This window comes from Prionailurus bengalensis, chromosome D3 (genome assembly GCF_016509475.1).
Source record: "Prionailurus bengalensis isolate Pbe53 chromosome D3, Fcat_Pben_1.1_paternal_pri, whole genome shotgun sequence".
NCBI lineage: Eukaryota > Metazoa > Chordata > Mammalia > Carnivora > Felidae > Prionailurus > Prionailurus bengalensis.
This window is the reverse complement of record NC_057356.1, coordinates 27,996,173-28,014,095: the sequence shown is the minus strand read 5'-3', so window position 1 is coordinate 28,014,095 and position 17,923 is coordinate 27,996,173. Positions and strand designations below refer to the sequence as shown.

Here is a 17,923-nt window from a genome sequence, read left to right as displayed (position 1 = left end):
AGGCAGAGATTGTCAGAAAGGATTAAAAAGCAAGACTAAGAAAGATGCTTTTTATTTATTTATTTATTTTTTTAATTTTTTTTTTCAACGTTTTTTATTTATTTTTGGGACAGAGAGAGACAGAGCATGAACGGGGGAGGGGCAGAGAGAGAGGGAGACACAGAATCAGAAACAGGCTCCAGGCTCCGAGCCATCAGCCCAGAGCCCGACGCGGGGCTCGAACTCCCGGACCGCGAGATCGTGACCTGGCTGAAGTCGGACGCTTAACCGACTGCGCCACCCAGGCGCCCCGAAAGATGCTTTTTAAATATAAAGAGATGGACATTGGTTGAAAATAAGGGAGATGTGGGAAATGTGCCTTGAAAAGAGGAAACAGGAGAAAATTAATGCCACTTTATTAGCATCAGACCAAGCCGACCTCAAGACACCTGAAACTAATGTAACATTCATTGTGTGTCAACTATGCTTCAATTAAACAACAACAAAAAAAGACGTGACAAGAGCTACAGAAGGATATTTCATGATGACCAATCAGCAGGATGTGGGAACCATCGTAAATGCGTGTAATGACAGCGCTTCAAAATTCATGAAGTAAAACAGACAGAACCAAACAGAGAAATAGGCACATTCACAGCCACACTCAATGATTCAAAGACCTTGCTCAGTAACTAGCAGAAAACCGGACAAAAAGATCAGTAGGGATATGGAAGACTTAAATGCTACCAACTACCTTGACCGAGGTCATGCTGATGGAACACTCCACCCACCAACTGCAGAACACACGCGTTCACCAAGATGTAGCATGTGCTGGGCCAAACACAAGCCTCAATAAATATCGAAATGTTGACATCATACAAGTTCCTTCACTGACAGCAGAATTAAGCTAGATTAAAGATATCTACAAAATCAACAAATATTGGCAAATTAAATAATTTACTTCTAAGGAATAACTGGATCAAAGAAGAAATCACAAGAGAAAATAGAAAGTATTTTGAACTGAATAGGGGCACCTGGGTGGCTCAGTCAGTTGAGTGTCTGACTCTTGATTTCGGCTCAGGTCATGATCTTGAAATCTGTGGGTTAGAGCTGCACGTTGGACTCCATGCTGACAGCGCAGAGCCTGCTTATGTTTCTCTCACCCCTTCTGTTTCTCCCCAACTTGCGCATGCGCTCTCTCTCCCTCTCAAAATAAATAAATGAACCAAAAAAAAAAAAAAAAAAAAAGAAAAGAAAAGAAAGAAAGAATTTTGAACTGCATAAAAATGAAGATACAGAAATCAAAATTTGTGGGACAAGACCCACAAAGGCTGGTGAGCTGGCTGGGAGCTGGCTTCCCCACAACCCAGTGAAGGGCCAGTACAAACCCACAGAAGCACCTAGAACTGTGGGCACCATCAGTGTGCAGATTCACACACTCAGAAGCTCCCAGTAAATGTTCCCTAACAGGTGGCTGTATCAGCTTCTGGGAGAAGTGCCTGAGGAGTGAGACTGCCTGGACAACATTTACGGTTATGAAACAGCAGCGATGAAATGCATTCCATGTGCAAAACCAGCTCTGTGAGAGAGATACCTACATCTGAAGAAAAGTTGAAGGCAAAAGATTAAAAAAAAAAAATCTACAGGGGCACCTGGGTGGCTCAGTTAGTGGAACATCCGACTTTGGCTCAGGCCATGATCCCACAGTGTGTGAATTCAAGCCCTGCATCGGGCTCTCTGCTCTCAGTGCAGAGCCTACTTCAGATCCTCTGTCCCCGTCTCTCTCTGCCCATCCCCCACTCACACACGCTCTCTTTCAAAAATAATTGTTTAAAATATAATTTAAAAAATTTTAAAAGCTATAAAAAGAAGTAGTAAAGTCAGAAGAAATCTGGTATGAACCATATTAATAGTTGGCAAAATAGGCTTTTAGGCAAAAATCCTTTTCAGAGATAATGAGGTCACTAAAGTATAAAGCTTCATTTCCCTAGGAAGATGACCACTCTAAATCTGTATGTTCCTAAGCCAGCTTCAAAATGCAGAAGCAAAAATGTCTAGGATGCAGGAAAAATTACGGAGATGTGCCTCAGCATGAGGGTCTCCCTGCCGTTTCCAGAGGCACCCAGTCCCGGGTGCCAGGACTGCCTCAGTGTGTGCAGGTACAGCTGTGCGTCTAGCAACGAGAGGCACTTCCTTCTCACATGTGGAATACTTATGTCAACTGGACCGGCCTCCACATTTCAAAGAGCTGATATCATTCAGACCTTATTCTCTGAACACACAGCATTAAGTTAGGAATTGAAAAATAAAAAAAAATAACTAGGGGGAAATATCAAACATTTGGAAACATAAATCTGATCAGCTCAGCAGTCAGAGAACAAATAAATATCGGGTCCACCCAAAAGTGAGCACTGATGAAGATGGTGACATCTCCCAACATGGGACACAGCTAGAGGGTCACAGACAGACTTCAGCTGCTGTGGGGAATGGATGGCAGAGAATGAATGGGCTCCATACCCAGTTCAAGTCAGAGAAACAGACCAAGCTCAGAGAACACCGTATGAAAAAAGGGAAAGATCAGAGCAGAAATGAAACAGAAAAAGACTTTTAAAGATCAACAAAGAGGAGTGCCTGGAAGGCTCAGTCGGTTAACCATCCGACTTCAGCTCAGGTCATGATCTCATGGTTGGTGAGTTTGAGCCCCGCATCGGGCTCTCTGCAGTCAGCACAGAGCCTGAAGCCTGTTTCAGATTCTGTGTCTCCCTCTCTCTTTGCCCCTCCCCTGCTCATGCTCTGCCTCTCTCAAAAATAAACACTTAAAAAAATTAAAAAGAATTAAAAGGAAAACACGTAAAGATCAACAAAGATAAGATTGATAAAGGATAAAAATGGAACAGTTTTGGGGCGCCTGGGTGGCGCAGTCGGTTGAGCGTCCGACTTCAGCCAGGTCACGATCTCGCGGTCCGTGAGTTCGAGCCCCGCGTCGGGCTCTGGGCTGATGGCTCAGAGCCTGGAGCCTGTTTCTGATTCTGCGTCTCCCTCTCTCTCTGCCCCTCCCCCGTTCATGCTCTGTCTCTCTCTGCCCCAAAAATAAATAAACGTTGAAAAAAAAATTAAAAAAAAAAATGGAACAGTTTTGTAAATATAGCAGAAATCTAAACAATCGTTACAAATAAAAAAGGCAGTATGAAAATACCTTGGAGGTTTTTATGCTCATAGACAAATTAGTTCAAGAAGAAAATCAAGCCTTCCTTGCAAAGAAAATGCCTGCCCCAGTGGGACCGGCCAAGAGTGACCCATGGCCACTCACAAAACTGACCTCCTGCCAACTTATCCAGAGATCAGGAGAGGAGGGGACGCCTGGCTCCAGACTCTAGGGCTCCTGATACTCCGACACCATAAGCAGAGTGGGGTAACAAGAGAGGGGGTGAAACAGTCTACTGAGAGACAGACAGATGGTCCTGAACAACTCCGGCCCAGCACCACAGTGCGGAAATGGTCATGCTATGTAGTGGGTTATTTTAGCACTATATAGTTGTTTTAATATTATAAAAACCAAAAACATGCAATATATTAAATTAACTGACTTGAGAAGAAAAGCCTTGAGTCTGACAGCTCAACATCCATTCACAATCCAGATTCTTTCCCCGCTAGGAGTAGAATGAGGATCTGATATGATGGGAACCTGCTAAAATGGGGTGTGTCATCCAACCCATGGCATGGCCAGGATCCTTGCCGCAGTCCCAGCCTCTACTTGGGATGTCCTGGGTTCCTAGCCAGTGCCATCAGCACATGGGCAGCTCTGCAGTGACCTGTCCAGGGACCTCCATGCCCACCCCGCATCTCCTGGTCAAGGGCCCCCTCCTGCTCTTCCAGGGCTCTGTCCAGTGCCTGGTTCTACAGTTCACGGACCGCAATTGCCAAGCCTGGCCTGCACTGGAGGACTGTGGGAGCCGAAGCCTCTGTGCAGGTGTGAGAAGGCAAATGCTATTGTGTGTCCGCACGTGAGGGTGTGCATCTGCCTGAACCTCTCTCCATTCTCACGGACCAGACAGGGTGGCTGGGAATGAGGACTGATGACCATCACTGTCCCTCATACTTTGCTCTTCTGTGGACTTTGCCTTAAGCCAGTGGTTAGCTAGGGGATTCCTGGGCTCAGAGCCATGGACTCCCTGGAACCCACCTGGGGCCCTGCTTCCAGATTTCCTCCTTCATAGTCCATCTTCATGTGAATTTGTTAACAGGGGGAGTATTTCACAGAGAGATAAGGGCTGCTTTCAAGTTTGCTCTCTGCTGATGAACACCGAGAGTCCAGGACAAATGGAAGAGGAATGTGAGTTTCCAGAGAGGCCCCTGAACTGGGGTTCTTACACATTGGAAGCTGGGTGCAGGGCAGAGAACACCTTCCATGTCAGTGTTGCCACCTAGAAGGGGCTAAGACACCCAGTGCTGCCCACGGGGGCAGGAGTGACTCTGGCCCTGAGGCAGAAACACAAGGCAGGCTCCCTGGCAGGAATGAAGAGAAGCAACTGCAAAAGCTTTGATGGGGACCTAAACCAAATGAGGCCAGTCCCTGTCCCAGGCTTGTATTCCAGAGGAGGAGGAGGAAGAGGAGGAGGGCGGCCCAACAGGGACTGTTGGTGGTGATGGTGGCCAGAGCTTTGTTGGTTCTGCTATGTTCCTGAGATGCATATGGTGGGTTGGGTTGTGTCCACAATTTTCTTGGTCTCGGGGCCCTCCAGTCTCCTTCCTACCTGTCCCACATGACCTGCTGTTGATACTTTTGAGGAGAAGAAGGTCAGGGAGAAAGAGGGCAATGGCCACACAGCAGGACGGGAGGATGCCTGGCCAACCAGCTGCCGGTGCAATGCGGGGAAAGTGTGGTTGGTCTGATTCCTGGCCCAGGCTGCCTGGGGTTGGGGGGGGGGGGGGCCTTAATATTACTTAAAGGCCTAAAAATACTGCTGGCTGTAAATCAGTCCCTGCTTCAAGGCCATGGGCCCTGCCCAAGTGTGGGAGGAAGGAGCAGGTCTGCACACCACCTGTGTCTGACGACAGCCAAGGCCCAATCCCCTGGAGGCTGGAGAGAAAGCCACCTCTGGAAGGCAGGCGAGTGGCCCAGTGTCACCACGTGCTCCTGAGGCCATAGTGTCCGGATGAGAGTGGCTGAAGGCCCTTGGTCACTGCTGTGGCCCCTGGCCGCACCCATCCTGGATGAGGACCCTCTGGGAAGGATCCGTGGCCACTAGTGGCTCTCATAGCACATGACCTCAGGTGCCAGGAATGCGCACGCAGCAAAGCCGCCATCTGGTTCCCATTACCCACGCTCTGCTGCGGGAAACCTCATCTGCGTCTTTGCTCCCAGCGCCCGCCCGGGAGAGATTGATTTGGGCTCATTAGAGAGTCCAACAGCAGGCTGTGAGGTGAGGCACATCTGTGCCCACGTGGCTCAAGGACTAGGGCGGGCGGCCACATCGCAGGGCCAGCACGATGTGCTGAGGGCCCTGGGGCGAGGATGCCTGTGGATGCCCGTGGGTGCTGGCCCCTGATACTTCTTCCTCAGAGGCCTGTGCGTCACAACCTGAAAATTTCCAGGGCCTCTGGGGCCAACTCTGAAACTGATGTGCAGTTGTTTATGGGTGAGGCAGCCGTTTTTAGTGACTGTGCTCAGCAGGAGAAGCACTGTCCTCCTCCTTTGATGTGTACTACTGAGTGAGCCCCCCTAGCCTGGCGTAACACCATCATGTAACCACCACGTCCATTCCACAATGCATGGCTCCCCTTCTGCTTTAACTTTCAAATTCATTAATAATCCCCTGTGCTTCAACTTTTCAATTCATCAGTATAATAAAAGTTCATCTCTGGACTGGAACATGCACCATAAATTTAAGTCTTAAGTTCCAGCAGCTGTTTCCCGAAAAAGCCAGCAGAAACCAGGCAGATCTGGGCCAGGTCAGCAGAAGGGGACCCTTCCAGAGGTCCAGGGGCTTGGGGCGGGGTTCTCAGGGAAGCCACTTGAGTCTTCAGCTCTTTGCAAGGTCAAGGCTCATGAAGGTCAAGCCACAACAGGATGGAGCACAGGACCCCACAGTGGGAAGATGGGGGCACTGCCTGGTCCCCACCAGGCTCGAGGCAGAGAGAAGGGTATGAAGGAGAACTCCACTGCCCACCTGGCTGGGCTTGACACCCAGCAAGGTGACCTCCACTGCTGAGGACATGAAGACCCAGCACCAGAGTGGCTCTGCCCCATTCTTAAAGATGACAGCCGGGGTGCCTGAGTGTCTCAGTCGGTTAACTAACTCTGGTTTTTTGCTCAGGTGGTAATCTCACGGTTCATGAACTTGAGCCCTGAGTTGGACTCTGTGTTGACAGTGTGGAGCCTACTTGGGATTCTCTCTCTCTTTCTCTCTATCTCTCTCTGCCCTCCGTGCACTCACACGCTCCTCTCACTCTCAAACTTTAAAAAAAAAAAAGATGACAGTCATCATGAAGCCATCATGAAGACATTCATTCCCATCCCCACCCAAGTCCACAATTTCAATGCCTTGGGACCCTCCTACCAGGATGGAGGCATGAGAAACTTGGTCCTTGACAGCCAGCTCGGGCTCCATTTGGAGGCTTGTCTAACCCTGCTTCCTGCAGGGCCTCCGTGGACTCTCTGAGACAACATAAGGACAGAGGACAGATGGGTAGCTGGCTTTACAACAAGTCAGCCATGTGCTGACACAAGCCGGTATGCTGACACAAGCCGGTCTGCTGGAGAGGAGTAATGCCAAGGAAGCATGAATGTGTGCCCTGTCCCCAAATGTGACATGTGACCCCCCCCCCTTTCCCCTCTCTCTGGGCTCTGGCTGGCTGTTCCCCATCCTCGGGTCCCTACTCAGGTCCCACCTGGAGAGATACCAGGACAGCATGTACAGTTCCAGCCCTGCTGCTCCTAGCTCTGATTTTCACCTCTGTTCTCTGATGGGACCACTCTTTTTAGGATGCCAGTTCCAACTCCAGCTTGGACATGAAAGGCCCCTCCCAGGTCCCACTCTGCTTGACTTCAGTGTTCCATCCTCGGGTCTCTCTATTGTGGAGAATGGCCATTACCATTCTCTCTAGTACCCTCTCACCTCGCTCGTTCTCAGTTTCCCTTTCCCTCAGGACTTCTCACCCACCATGTGAAACCCCTTCCCCTGCTGTCCTCACTCTGTCCTGCCTTTGGGATGATCTGGTGGCCATGTCCCACCCCTGGGTTGCACCCAGGACCCATGATACCTGCTAGGCACTGCAGTGTTGTGCCCTGATTTTCCTCAGGGGCCCACCCCTCTGCCCCAACTCATGTGCCTCAGGGGCTCGTTGGCCACTGCCCAGGGCCTCTTCCTCTGGCTGTGGGGGCCTGGGCTGGGCAAGTGTGAGGTGAGGCAGGCTTGCCAGGCTGTGGACAAGGCTCTCCCATCTGAAGAGGGGCCCTAAGGAATGCCTTCATCCTCGGCCTCCTGTCTCCACCAAGCTACTGCAGAAGAGGACAAACATGATCTCTAGTACTCTAGTGATAGCACCCAGGTGAGGCCAGGAGCCAAGCCTGCTGCTGCTTCTGCTGGCAGTCTCCCTGAGCGCCACACATCTCCCATGCAGGGCTCTGTTCCCCCACCAGACCTGGGTTTACGTCACTGCACTTCCATGCAGCTTCCACTCGCAGCCCCCCGGGACCTGCCCTAGTGTGAGGCTTCCCGCCCGCCCTCCCCCCCATTCTACCCCCCAGGTTCCAAACAGGGCTGAGCGTGCAGGCTGGGCCACCACATGCTGAGCACCAGCCACAGGCCCAGACCTGGTCTCCCGGTGCTCCACGAGTCATGTGGGAAGGGAAAGTCCAGTGAGACATTATGGGAAGGTTTTCAGCACCGCCCCGCTCCGCCTTGAGGCCTCACACCCCTTCCTGGCTGTGGCCTCTGGCCGTGAGGAATGGCTTCCCTGGGGTTGGCTTACAGACTGCCCCGGGGGCGTGACTCCGTGGATTTCTCCACACTGGGTCGGTTTTTGTTGATTAATCAGTTCCTTACTGACCGAATTCCTCTGAGTTTTTGCAAATGGGCTTGCCTACTCCTGGACTCTACATGCCTTTTCTCTAGATGGACAAGACGTGACTGCTTTTAACCCAAGGTCTGAGAGAAACCCAAACCATGTGAACGGTTCACAAACGCCCACGCCCCCTTCTTCCTGCGCCGGCCCCGCGGACAGGCTGGCCTGCACCCCGCCTCGCAGTGATTAATTAGCCAGGGATCTGCAACAACTCCTCTTCATGCCTAAATATTGTTTCAGCCTATCAGACTGTTAGTGCAAAGCAGGATAAATGACACTTCGGGTCTGGCGCACTGACCTGCAGGGCCTGCTGCTCATCCAGGCTCCAGACAGCCAGCGCCTTCTCCGCAGAGCCCGAGACGCCCCTGGCCTTTTGGGAGTCAAAGTCAAAGCCCATGACGGGCTCTGTGTGGCAGGCGACACGGCTGCACACCTTCCGCTCAGAGACGTCCCACAGGGCCACTGATCCGTCCTCATAGCCGGCCAGGAGGAGTGGGCGGGGACTGGACTCGGCCTGCGGGGACAGCACAGCAGTCAGCTCCCAAAAGGTCCTGGTATGTTTTGGGGGAGAAGGGGCTCCAGAGATGGGTGGGCTCCCCCACTGGGCCTTGGGGGTGGCCCAGCCGGGAAGCTGTTTCCCGTGTTCCCCACACCGGCAGTAACAGTTCGGAGGTTCTGCATGCCACCCTGATGGCCGGCACCATTGGCACAAAGCTGGCACGGGCTGGTGCTGGGGCACCCCGAGGACTCACCCTGGGGGAGGGGGGGGACAGAGCCTGGGATAGCCCAGCACGGCCCCCGCCTCACACTGCCACGCCACTGCTCGCCAGCCCGGGTGCTGCCGCTTCTTCATGTCTCCTTTCTGCAGGCTGAGACTTGTGGCCACCCCTTCGTGAGGCGGTCACCTGTCTAGAACTGCCAGCCAAAGGAAATCGTGAGCTCCATCTCAATGAAAAATGAACTTTCTGTGCTTTGTCAACGTCACCGCGGAAGCCCCCCACCCCCCAGGCCTGGTGAGTCGCCAGGGCGCTGACTGGTGTGAGCCGAGCTCTGCCGGCCCTGAGCTATTGTGATGAATGAGGACGCGGGTCAGAGGGCTCCGCACCCTGGGCAGACGCCTCGTTTATCTAGCCTCGGCAACAACTCCAGGGGAGCACCGCGGGACTCCATGTCACCCCAGCACTGAGAGCAGCAGCCCCATGCTTGGTGCCCAGTCTCCAGCACAGGCGCCCAGGTTGCTCCTGGGACAAAGCACACGCCAGCCGATGCCTTTTGCTCTTCACTCATCTCTGCACTTCCTGCTAAGCTGCCTGGGGTTGGTGTCACTCAAGTGTCAGAAATAACTGAGCACATCCCTTCCCCAGTGAATTTTCCAAGGGCCAGGAGCTCAACTGAGCCTTAGGGAACTCTGACTAGGCTTGGCCCCCAGCCCCTGGATGGTCAGTGGTGAGGATGGGGCCTTAGGGGCTGGTCAGAGAGAGGCTGCCTCCTGCATCACCTGCAACCTCCAGAATGGTCTACTGCAGGTCTCAAGGCTGGTGGTGAGCAGAGTGCCTGGGCCTCACTGGTCGTGGGCCGACAAGGCCACGGAGGCCCTCCTTGTCCACCTGCTGGAGCTCCTTGTTACTGAGCTGCACGGGTGCTTCTATCTGCCCAGAGGGGCTCTGGGCCTGGATGCTGTACGCACCACACAGAGTGCCTCTCCACATTTAGGAGTGCTCAGAAAGGACAGGCTTGTGCAGCTAAGTAAGGTAACTGGGGTTAGCCAGAAGGCACGAGGACTTGTGTCTAACGAGTGGATACTACAACCTCAACACACGGAAACAAGGCTTTCTCCGTGTATCAGAAGGGGAAACTGAGGCTTCAGGGTGTGCTGTATGTCACTGGGGCCCTGGTTAGTGATGGGAGCCAGGGGGAGTCTGACACAGCCACTAAGACTTGCACACAGCACAGTGAATCCTCCCAGGCCGGAGCTAGTCTGGAGGACACCTCCTACATTTCCTCGGAAATGGCTTATACATTTTTTCTGATGATAATACATGTTCATACAAACAAAAACAGAAAGGCTTCCTAGTTTCACTTAGCCTGGGGCAGCCTGTGCTCCTCCCTGGGGCCTCTTGCATGGTGACTGCCTCCTGGCAGGCCCGACTGGGCAAGCAGTCAGGATATGGGCCCTGTGACCATGAACCCTGTGTGTGCACAGCATCTGGTGATGCCTGCCATGCAGGGGCCAAGGCTGGGAGCAGCTAAGCGTGGTCACTGGTTCCGTCTAACCTCCCGTGCAAAGCCATGACAGTGTTGGTGTACTTTCCCTGTAGTTTTAAAATGGAGAAAAGCTCCATTTTGTTATCTTTGAAGTCAACTGATTGGAACTTATTTGTGAGGTATAAAATTGTTTACACCACTTTTCTCCCAAGGATGGACAGACTACTTTAAGAAGTGGTCAGGCCCTCTGCTCTGGCATCCCCCTTTCAGGTAGCTGTACCTCCCCAGGCAGGGCCTCCCCTCATGAGCAGCCATATATATCTGGACTCAAGGAAGGGTGACAGCCAGGTGAGAACAGCCCAATGCTCTGCATGCCAACCAGGAACTCATGCCAACCTCCTAGACCAGATCTGCTGGACCCCACCCCACAGGCCAGGTCTGAGGAACTTACCTGGGGCCCACTTGGGTCTGTTCCCCTCAGGGCAGTGATCTGTCTTGTTGCCTGCTTTCCATCCACCCTGCTTCAGCCCAGTCTGCTCCTCCCCCAGGGATCTGCCACCCTCTGATCCCCTGGGTACATTCTTCCCTCATCTGGGGCTCCTCCCAGTGCCAACACATTGGCTTTGGTCTGTCTCTGTAGCTCAAGTCCACATGATGCCTGTGGTTTCTGGGTTCTGAGCATCCCAGCTAGTTCAGGGGCAGCATGCTACTCACCCACCTATCAAGGTACCACAGGGGGTCCAGATCAGAAGCCAGACTGACCTGCAGCGACTCACCTTGTTGTTGCCAAGGGTGACCAAATGCTGAGCTCTAGCCCTGATGGCTGCCGCCCCCCCCCCCCCCCCCCCCCCCCCCATGCTGCAGGGCCCCTGTGGCCCCCAGGGACAGACACCACAGGCAGGACAGTGGTCTCATGTCCTCCGGCCTTTGGTGACAGGTTGCTCTCCACAGGACGAGGACCTGAAGTTTCTAAAAGGACTTGCTTTGTGTCCTGTCCTATCCTGTGCTGACTGGGTGGGACTCCAGTGGGCTGGGCAGGCCATGCCTACGGTACCTCCTGGGACCAGTCCTGTGGGAAGCTCCCAGCTCACTGGAAGGATCCCTAGGCCCAGGGGTTGGGAGCCTCTTAGAGCTACTGTGATGGATATTCCTGATCTTTTGTATGATGATCATCCTAACAATACAAGTCAACAGCTTTAAAAAGCAAAACAAGGGGCGCCTGGGTGGCGCAGTCGGTTAAGCGCCCGACTTCAGCCAGGTCACGATCTCACGCTCCGTGAGTTCGAGCCCCGCGCCAGGCTCTGGGCTGATGGCTCAGAGCCTGGAGCCTGTTTCCGATTCTGTGTCTCCCTCTCTCTCTGCCCCTCCCCCGTTCATGCTCTGTCTCTCTCTGTCCCCAAAATAAAAAAAAAAAAAAAAAATTTAAAAAAAAAAAATAAATAAAAAGCAAAACAAGAATACATCTGAATGTTTCAGTGAAAAATATGTCAGGCCATTCTGCCACACTCAGATTAATAAATTACAACCTGGGCCTTCAGGTTTGGAGAGGGAAAAAAAAAGGACCTTTCAAATTAGTGTTGACTTTTTTTTTTTTTAAACAGAATGCCCTGCGTTGGATCTGTATCAACTAACAAAAACTCCATTTGTCCTTCTGTCAACTATATTAATTACCTTAACAAGTTTGTACATCCCATTTCTACACATTTTTCTGCTGGAATTTTTACATGATTACACAATGGCAGTGCTTCCAGGGCGCGGAATATGAGCGGATGCAGCCAGGATGTCCTCCCTAGGACCTGTGAGCACCACGCCAGGGCCCAAGGCGTCACGGCCTCGGGGTGTTCCCCACCATATACCAGCCGATGCCAGGAGCTCTGTCATTCAGGCAGGCCTCTTGGAGCCCCCACAAACTCAGCTCCCCGTGGGCTTCTTTCTGAGAGATACAGCAGCAGCAGGACACCACAGGATCAGCTTGTCAGAGATTTCCAACTGGAAACAAATTCCAACTGGAATGTTCTCAGATAAGAAATTGCAAGGGGAAACCAATGGCAAGAAAGAGCAGGTCCCTGGAGGGTCAAAAAGCTTGAGGCAGGGTCTCTGGGGTGCCTGGCCCCCTGGGTCCTGTTGGTCCCACAGACACCTCCAAACTGCCCAACCCCATCTTATGAAAAGTTCAAATGAGCAGTGAGGCACGAGGCAGGAAATCACCTCCTCCTGATCTCAGGCAGGCTCAGGGTGGCTTCTCAGAAGGTGCTGCTGAACTGAACAGAGCTGGGAAAGTGCCTATAAACTGCACTCCCAGGCAAGCACTGGTCAATGACCTATTCACCACGGTTTCTACCATGGCCAAGATACTGCCTGGGTTCTTCCCAAGTGAGCACACCAGACCATTTGCTTTGCTGCCCCAAACACTAGCAGCCATGAGGAGCAGAAACACACACTTTGAGCCACTACTGACCCCTGTGGGGGAGAGGAGGCTGTGCCTTGAGAAGAAATGAGGCCTCTGGTAGAGGTAAGTGGGTGGCCCCAGGAGGAATCCTCCCAGGCCTCAGGCTTGGAGCTCAAGCCAAAACCAGCACTCAGGCTTGCGACCCACTCCCCGGCCCCAGGCTTCGGCTGCCAGCCCCAGGAGATGCCTCTGGACTCTCTCTAATCAGAATAGTCAAGAAACAAGGAAATGGCTTAGACAATCAGAAACGCCAAGTGTGGCTGCAGGCAAAGACAACGTGTTAAGCCCACTCTTGCCTCTATGAGGCAAAGAAGTAACACAAAGTAATCCCAAGCAGAGCAGGGGCCAGGCAGGCTTGCAGGGTTAGCCAGCACTTCCCTCCTAACCCCGTGCACAGTTGCAGGGCTGCGGACTGGTGTGCAGAGAGGAGCGGAGCTTAGCTGACCCAGCTGTCCCTCCTCACCGCATGGGCAGGGGGGCACCCTGTGGAGGACAGCACAAGCTAGGCCTATCCTGGGCAGTTTGCACGAGTAGCAGCAGCGGCAGGAGGACAACAGGAGCTGGCTGGGATACCGAGGCTGCGGAAGGCAGTGTGTACATGTATTCCCAGGGGGCTAATTGTCCTTTGGTTTGACGATAAACCAAATCCTGAATGGGGCATGATTCACGGCCCGGAAGGCGTGGCTGGCAGGGCGTGGTTGGCGTGCGCTGGGCCTTACCTGCCACAGCTCCAGGCACATGGGCATGCCCGGCTTGGCATCTGCCTCCGGCTTCAGGGTGCACACTGACGTCTTGGATGGCATCTCCAGAATCTGAACCTGACAGTAAGAAAACAAGTTGATTTGGGCCGGCGCCAAGTCGAGCCTGTGCTATACAAACAAGAGACTTTTAAGGCGATTAGCCAAGGCTGCTGCGAGTTTCTGTCTGCTCCCCATAGGAACCTGGGAGCCGAGCCTCCTAATTAGGCCGCACAGGCTCGTGGGCTTGGGCACTGCCGGGTGTTGCAAAACTCACGCGTCATTCCTGAGTGACCGGCATGTCCCTCTAACCAGCATCACCACCTGGCAGCCGCCTCCGGCCTCTCCCGATTTTACCTTTTCACTGAGTGGGAGGCTTGCTCGGCACTGACTCAGTTTGCCCATTCGCCTGATCTCTGCTTCCTTCTCTTTCCTGGTATGGGTTTTCATGTGAACAACTCTGAACCATCACAGGAGCATCAAACGGTTTACAGAAGTTCCCTGTGTAGGGAACATGTGGAGACCACCAGTAAGCCTAGGAAATGAACATGGTGTGCACCAGTGGGAACTCTATTTGGAGCCTGGCTGTTCCCAGCACCCCTCACCTCTATACTGGGCATCACAGTGGTATTTTGTGTCACCAGGCCCTCCTGCGCCTGGGCTGGAAGGTGTGCCTTTTTGGTCCACATAGCCAGGTCATACTCAGGCCCTGGCTCACCATTGACCTGACATGGGCCAGACTCTGCCCCACACCATCTGGAGGGGACAGCTGCAGCCACAAGGAGCAGGCTTGGGTGCTAGAGTACCACAGACCAGAATTGGGTCCCCAGCCATCTGCATCCCTAGTGTCTCACCTCCCTCATCCACCACACAGGGACAATGACGCCCCCTCCTGTGGTGCTTGGAAGTGGAGGGGATTCTGTGCAACGTAGGTCCACCACTCCATGGTGGGGAGGCTCCACTGTACAGATAATGTCACGACAACGTGCAGTCATCACGGAGTCACACATAATACCTTGTCAACAAGAGGATATCCTCCGGTTTACAGATGAAGAATCTGAGGTGCAGAGGGGCTAGGGGCGTTGAAAGGACAGGTGGCCTGCTCTCTGATGCCTAGTGAACTGGAGGTGTGTGGGTCTGGGCTGGGCTGCTTCACTAAGCCACAAGGGAGAATGAGCCCAGGGTCTGGGATTAAGTCACGAGTATGAATTCCAGATCTGCTACATGCATGCTGGGTCCATGCAAGGGGACACCGCAGGCAGGGCAGAAAGCCAGTGGTACAGCCTGGTACTCTCAGCTGCAGGCCCATGTGGGGGTGCCACCCCCACAGGCTGAGGCTGTGGGTACCTTTTGGGCAGGGCTCTCGCCAGAGGCCCACACTGTATCCTAACATACAGGTTTCCCCACCCTCTGCAGGATCAGTGTTGCGCCTGCAGGATCGGTGTCCATGCCAGCCACTGTAGCCCTCACTGCCCACAAAAGAGACACAAAAGACTCTAAGTGATGTGAGAGGTTATTACTGTCATGAAATAAGAGGATGCTAGAAGGAGACCCCTGGAACAGCAAAGATGCTCAGGGAGAAGCTCTAGCAAAATGGAAACAAATACAAGAAAGAAGTTGCACGGGGTGCCTGGGTGGCTCAGCCAGTTAAATGTCCAACTCTGGATTTCAGCTCAGGGCATGATCTCACAGTTTGTAGGTTCAGGCTCTGTGTTAGGCTCTGCACGGACAGTTTCAGGGCCTGCTTGGGCTTCTCTCTCTCCCCGTCTCCGTCTGCACCTCCCCAGCTCTCTCTCTCTCTCTCTCTCTCTCTCTCTCAAAATAAATGGAGGAAGCAGAAGTCACCGGACACACAGCCTGCACAGGCCTGCACTCTGGATGGCCTGGCATAAGAGCCCACAGGTACAGTGAGGGATGGCCTATCCCAATTTGTGGGCCCAGGAAGACTCCTCTGGTGGCAGAGTGGAGGGGCATGAAGATAAGGGGATCAGGTAGCGGTGAGTCACCCAGCAAGCCTGCTCTAAGAGGAAAGGGAGAAAACCAGGATAGCCCTGAAGCCTGAGCTAGGTGCTATGGAAGGAAGTGTGAGTGGCAGAACCCACAGCCACATCCCGGGTGCAGGGGACCAAGGACCCCAGGACCTGAGGACCAGGGCAGGCCCAGGGGCCTCCGTGATTCTGAAGTGGAGCTCTGGGCTCTGGCAAAAGCCTGGAGGATGCCTGTGCCCAGAGCCTCCTACAGACACCAGTGTGCTTTCCATCTGGCACTCAACTGCACCTTTTATTTCCAGAAGGTAAAATGTTTGGTTTGGGCAAGTGTGGCCACCCAGACGGCCAAGCGGGGTGGGAGCACGTCCTCCCCAGGCATTGTCTGGGCATAGGCCAATGATACTTTTCCAGACAGATTCAGTCCAGGCAGATTCCACGTGGGAACATGGAAAACAACTATTTTCCCAGAATATACGAGGTCCCCAAACTGGCTGTTCCTGAAAAACATAGATGCCTCCTGCACTGACAAATGGAGAACCAGCAAGTCAGTTAAAAACAGCATCAAGCTGGGGCGCCTGGGTGGCTCAGTCGGTTGAGCGTCTGACTTCGGCTCAGGTCATGATCTCACGGTCCGTGAGTTCAAGCCCCGCATCAGGATCTGTGCTGACAGCTCAGAGCCTGGAGCCTGCTTCAGATTCTATGTCTCCCGCTCTCTGCCCCTCCCCCGCTCATGCTGTGTCTGTCAAAAATAAATAAAACTTAAAAACAAAAACAAAAACAGCATCAAGCAGGAGATGCGGGGTCTCAGGGGCCAGGCCCAGGAGAGGGACAAGCAGCCAGGAAGACTTGGGGTGGCTGAGAAATGGAGGACAGCCTAGGGTACCCCCTACCTGAGCAGGAAGGGCTGGCTCAGCCCGGGCTGGGTTCTGAAGTGCGCAGCACATGAGCAAGGCTTGGCGCTGCCTGGCCCCGGCTGTCCGGGAGGAAGCACAGCCCTCTCTTTTCACATTAATAAAACTTTTAACAGGTTTTTGGCAAATTGGCAAGAAAAGTGTATGTAGCTCCTAATTGGTGATTTAAACGCAATCATGAACAAATAAATGCCTGTTCCTATCTCATTATTTATGAACTGAATCTGCTTTAAGACAAACGAGTCTTCTTGGGTGGGGGCCAAACCTCACTGTGTGCACGCGGCCTCGGGTCCCTGCGCAGCGCTGCCTGCTGCACTGCCTCTTGGGGCCAGCAGGGGACAAGGAGCCAGGAGGCTCCCTCCCCTTGTACGTGTGCACACCCCAGCCCTCCCTGCCCATACTCAGAGCCCCTGACCCCCTACACTCGGCCCGGCCCTTGAGCAGCCATGCCCCGACACTCACCAGGCCTATCTGGTTGCTGCTTCTGGGTTTTTTCTTCAATTTCCTTTCAGCTCCCCAAAAGCTGGCACCTCCACCCGTACCCACATCTTCCACCTTACCCTCCCACCCTTGCGTCCCACCATCTGTTCCCATGTCCTGGGCATTGCTTCCCATGGTGGGCTCTGCCTCTTCTGCCTCTGGGGGTGTGGACATGCTGTCTAGCCTGCCCAGCTCCCTGTCACCAACTACTGCTAGCTGTTCTGGCCGGAGCCCCATATGATGGTGACTTCCGAGGCTCCATCATGCCCACCCGAAGCCCCATTCCCTGAGTTCCTCTGCTCACCTGTGCCCTCTATACTGAGCTTACTGCCCTGGTACCAGTTTTTGCCCCCAGCATCCCACATCTGACTGAGGTCTCTCATGCCAGGACCCAGTTCAGCTCCCCAGAAGGCCGCCCTCCCCTGCTGCCCTGGCTCCAACGCCCAGACTTCCATAAGGCCTCAGTTTCTCTCCCACCACCTCCTGCTGGGCTGCCTGGGACATCCCCCCATGTGTGTCTCCTCCTAAGTCCTCTGAGGACCTGTCTGAGCAGTCTCTCCCCTGACATTCGCCCATCCCGTGCCATATGGTACTGGGTGCTGGGGCCTCCCTTCCTGACTCTCACCACTGGACACCTCACAGGAGGCCAGGTCAAGGCCCCTGGAGCTGTGATCCAGCAGACAGACCTAGACCCACCACTCTGTGGGGTTCTGTGGTGGGCACAGTGTTCCTGTAACAGGTGCTTAGGATGAGCATATGTGTTTAGGGAAACCAAGTGCCAGCAGCTTGTGGAGCCAGGGGCACCACATGGGCTGGTGCTCACCTCGTCACTGCCTCTCCCCGGCATGGCCAGCATCCAGTGCCTCTGACCCCTGGCCAGGATGGTGCTCCTGCAGAAGCCCATGCTCTCCAGGCGCATGGAGTCCACGACAGCGTTTCTGCCCTCCGCCAGGTCCCACAGGCACAGCTTCAGGTCCCGGCCCTGACTGCCAGACCAAGAGGAGACAGAACGTGAGCCTCCCAGGTGAGCAGACTGGGTGTCCCACCTGGACGAGCATGCCAGGGCCAGCCTGACGCCGAAGACAGGCAGGGGACACTTTCCAGAGAGGG

The 17,923-nt window shown here is 53.7% G+C and overlaps 1 protein-coding gene across 1 annotated transcript in view; it reads right to left on the bottom strand.

The window, feature by feature from the left end:
- Window positions 1-17,923, bottom strand: part of GNB1L (G protein subunit beta 1 like) — a 60,941-nt gene that overhangs the window by 9,473 nt on the left and 33,545 nt on the right. Inside the window, exons 4-6 of the mRNA XM_043559387.1 lie at window positions 17,637-17,799; window positions 13,417-13,515; window positions 8,342-8,557 (exon numbers count right to left, since the gene is read on the bottom strand). Coding sequence (XP_043415322.1) covers window positions 8,342-8,557; window positions 13,417-13,515; window positions 17,637-17,799 — 478 coding nt within the window. The remainder of the gene's footprint in view (window positions 1-8,341; window positions 8,558-13,416; window positions 13,516-17,636; window positions 17,800-17,923) is intronic.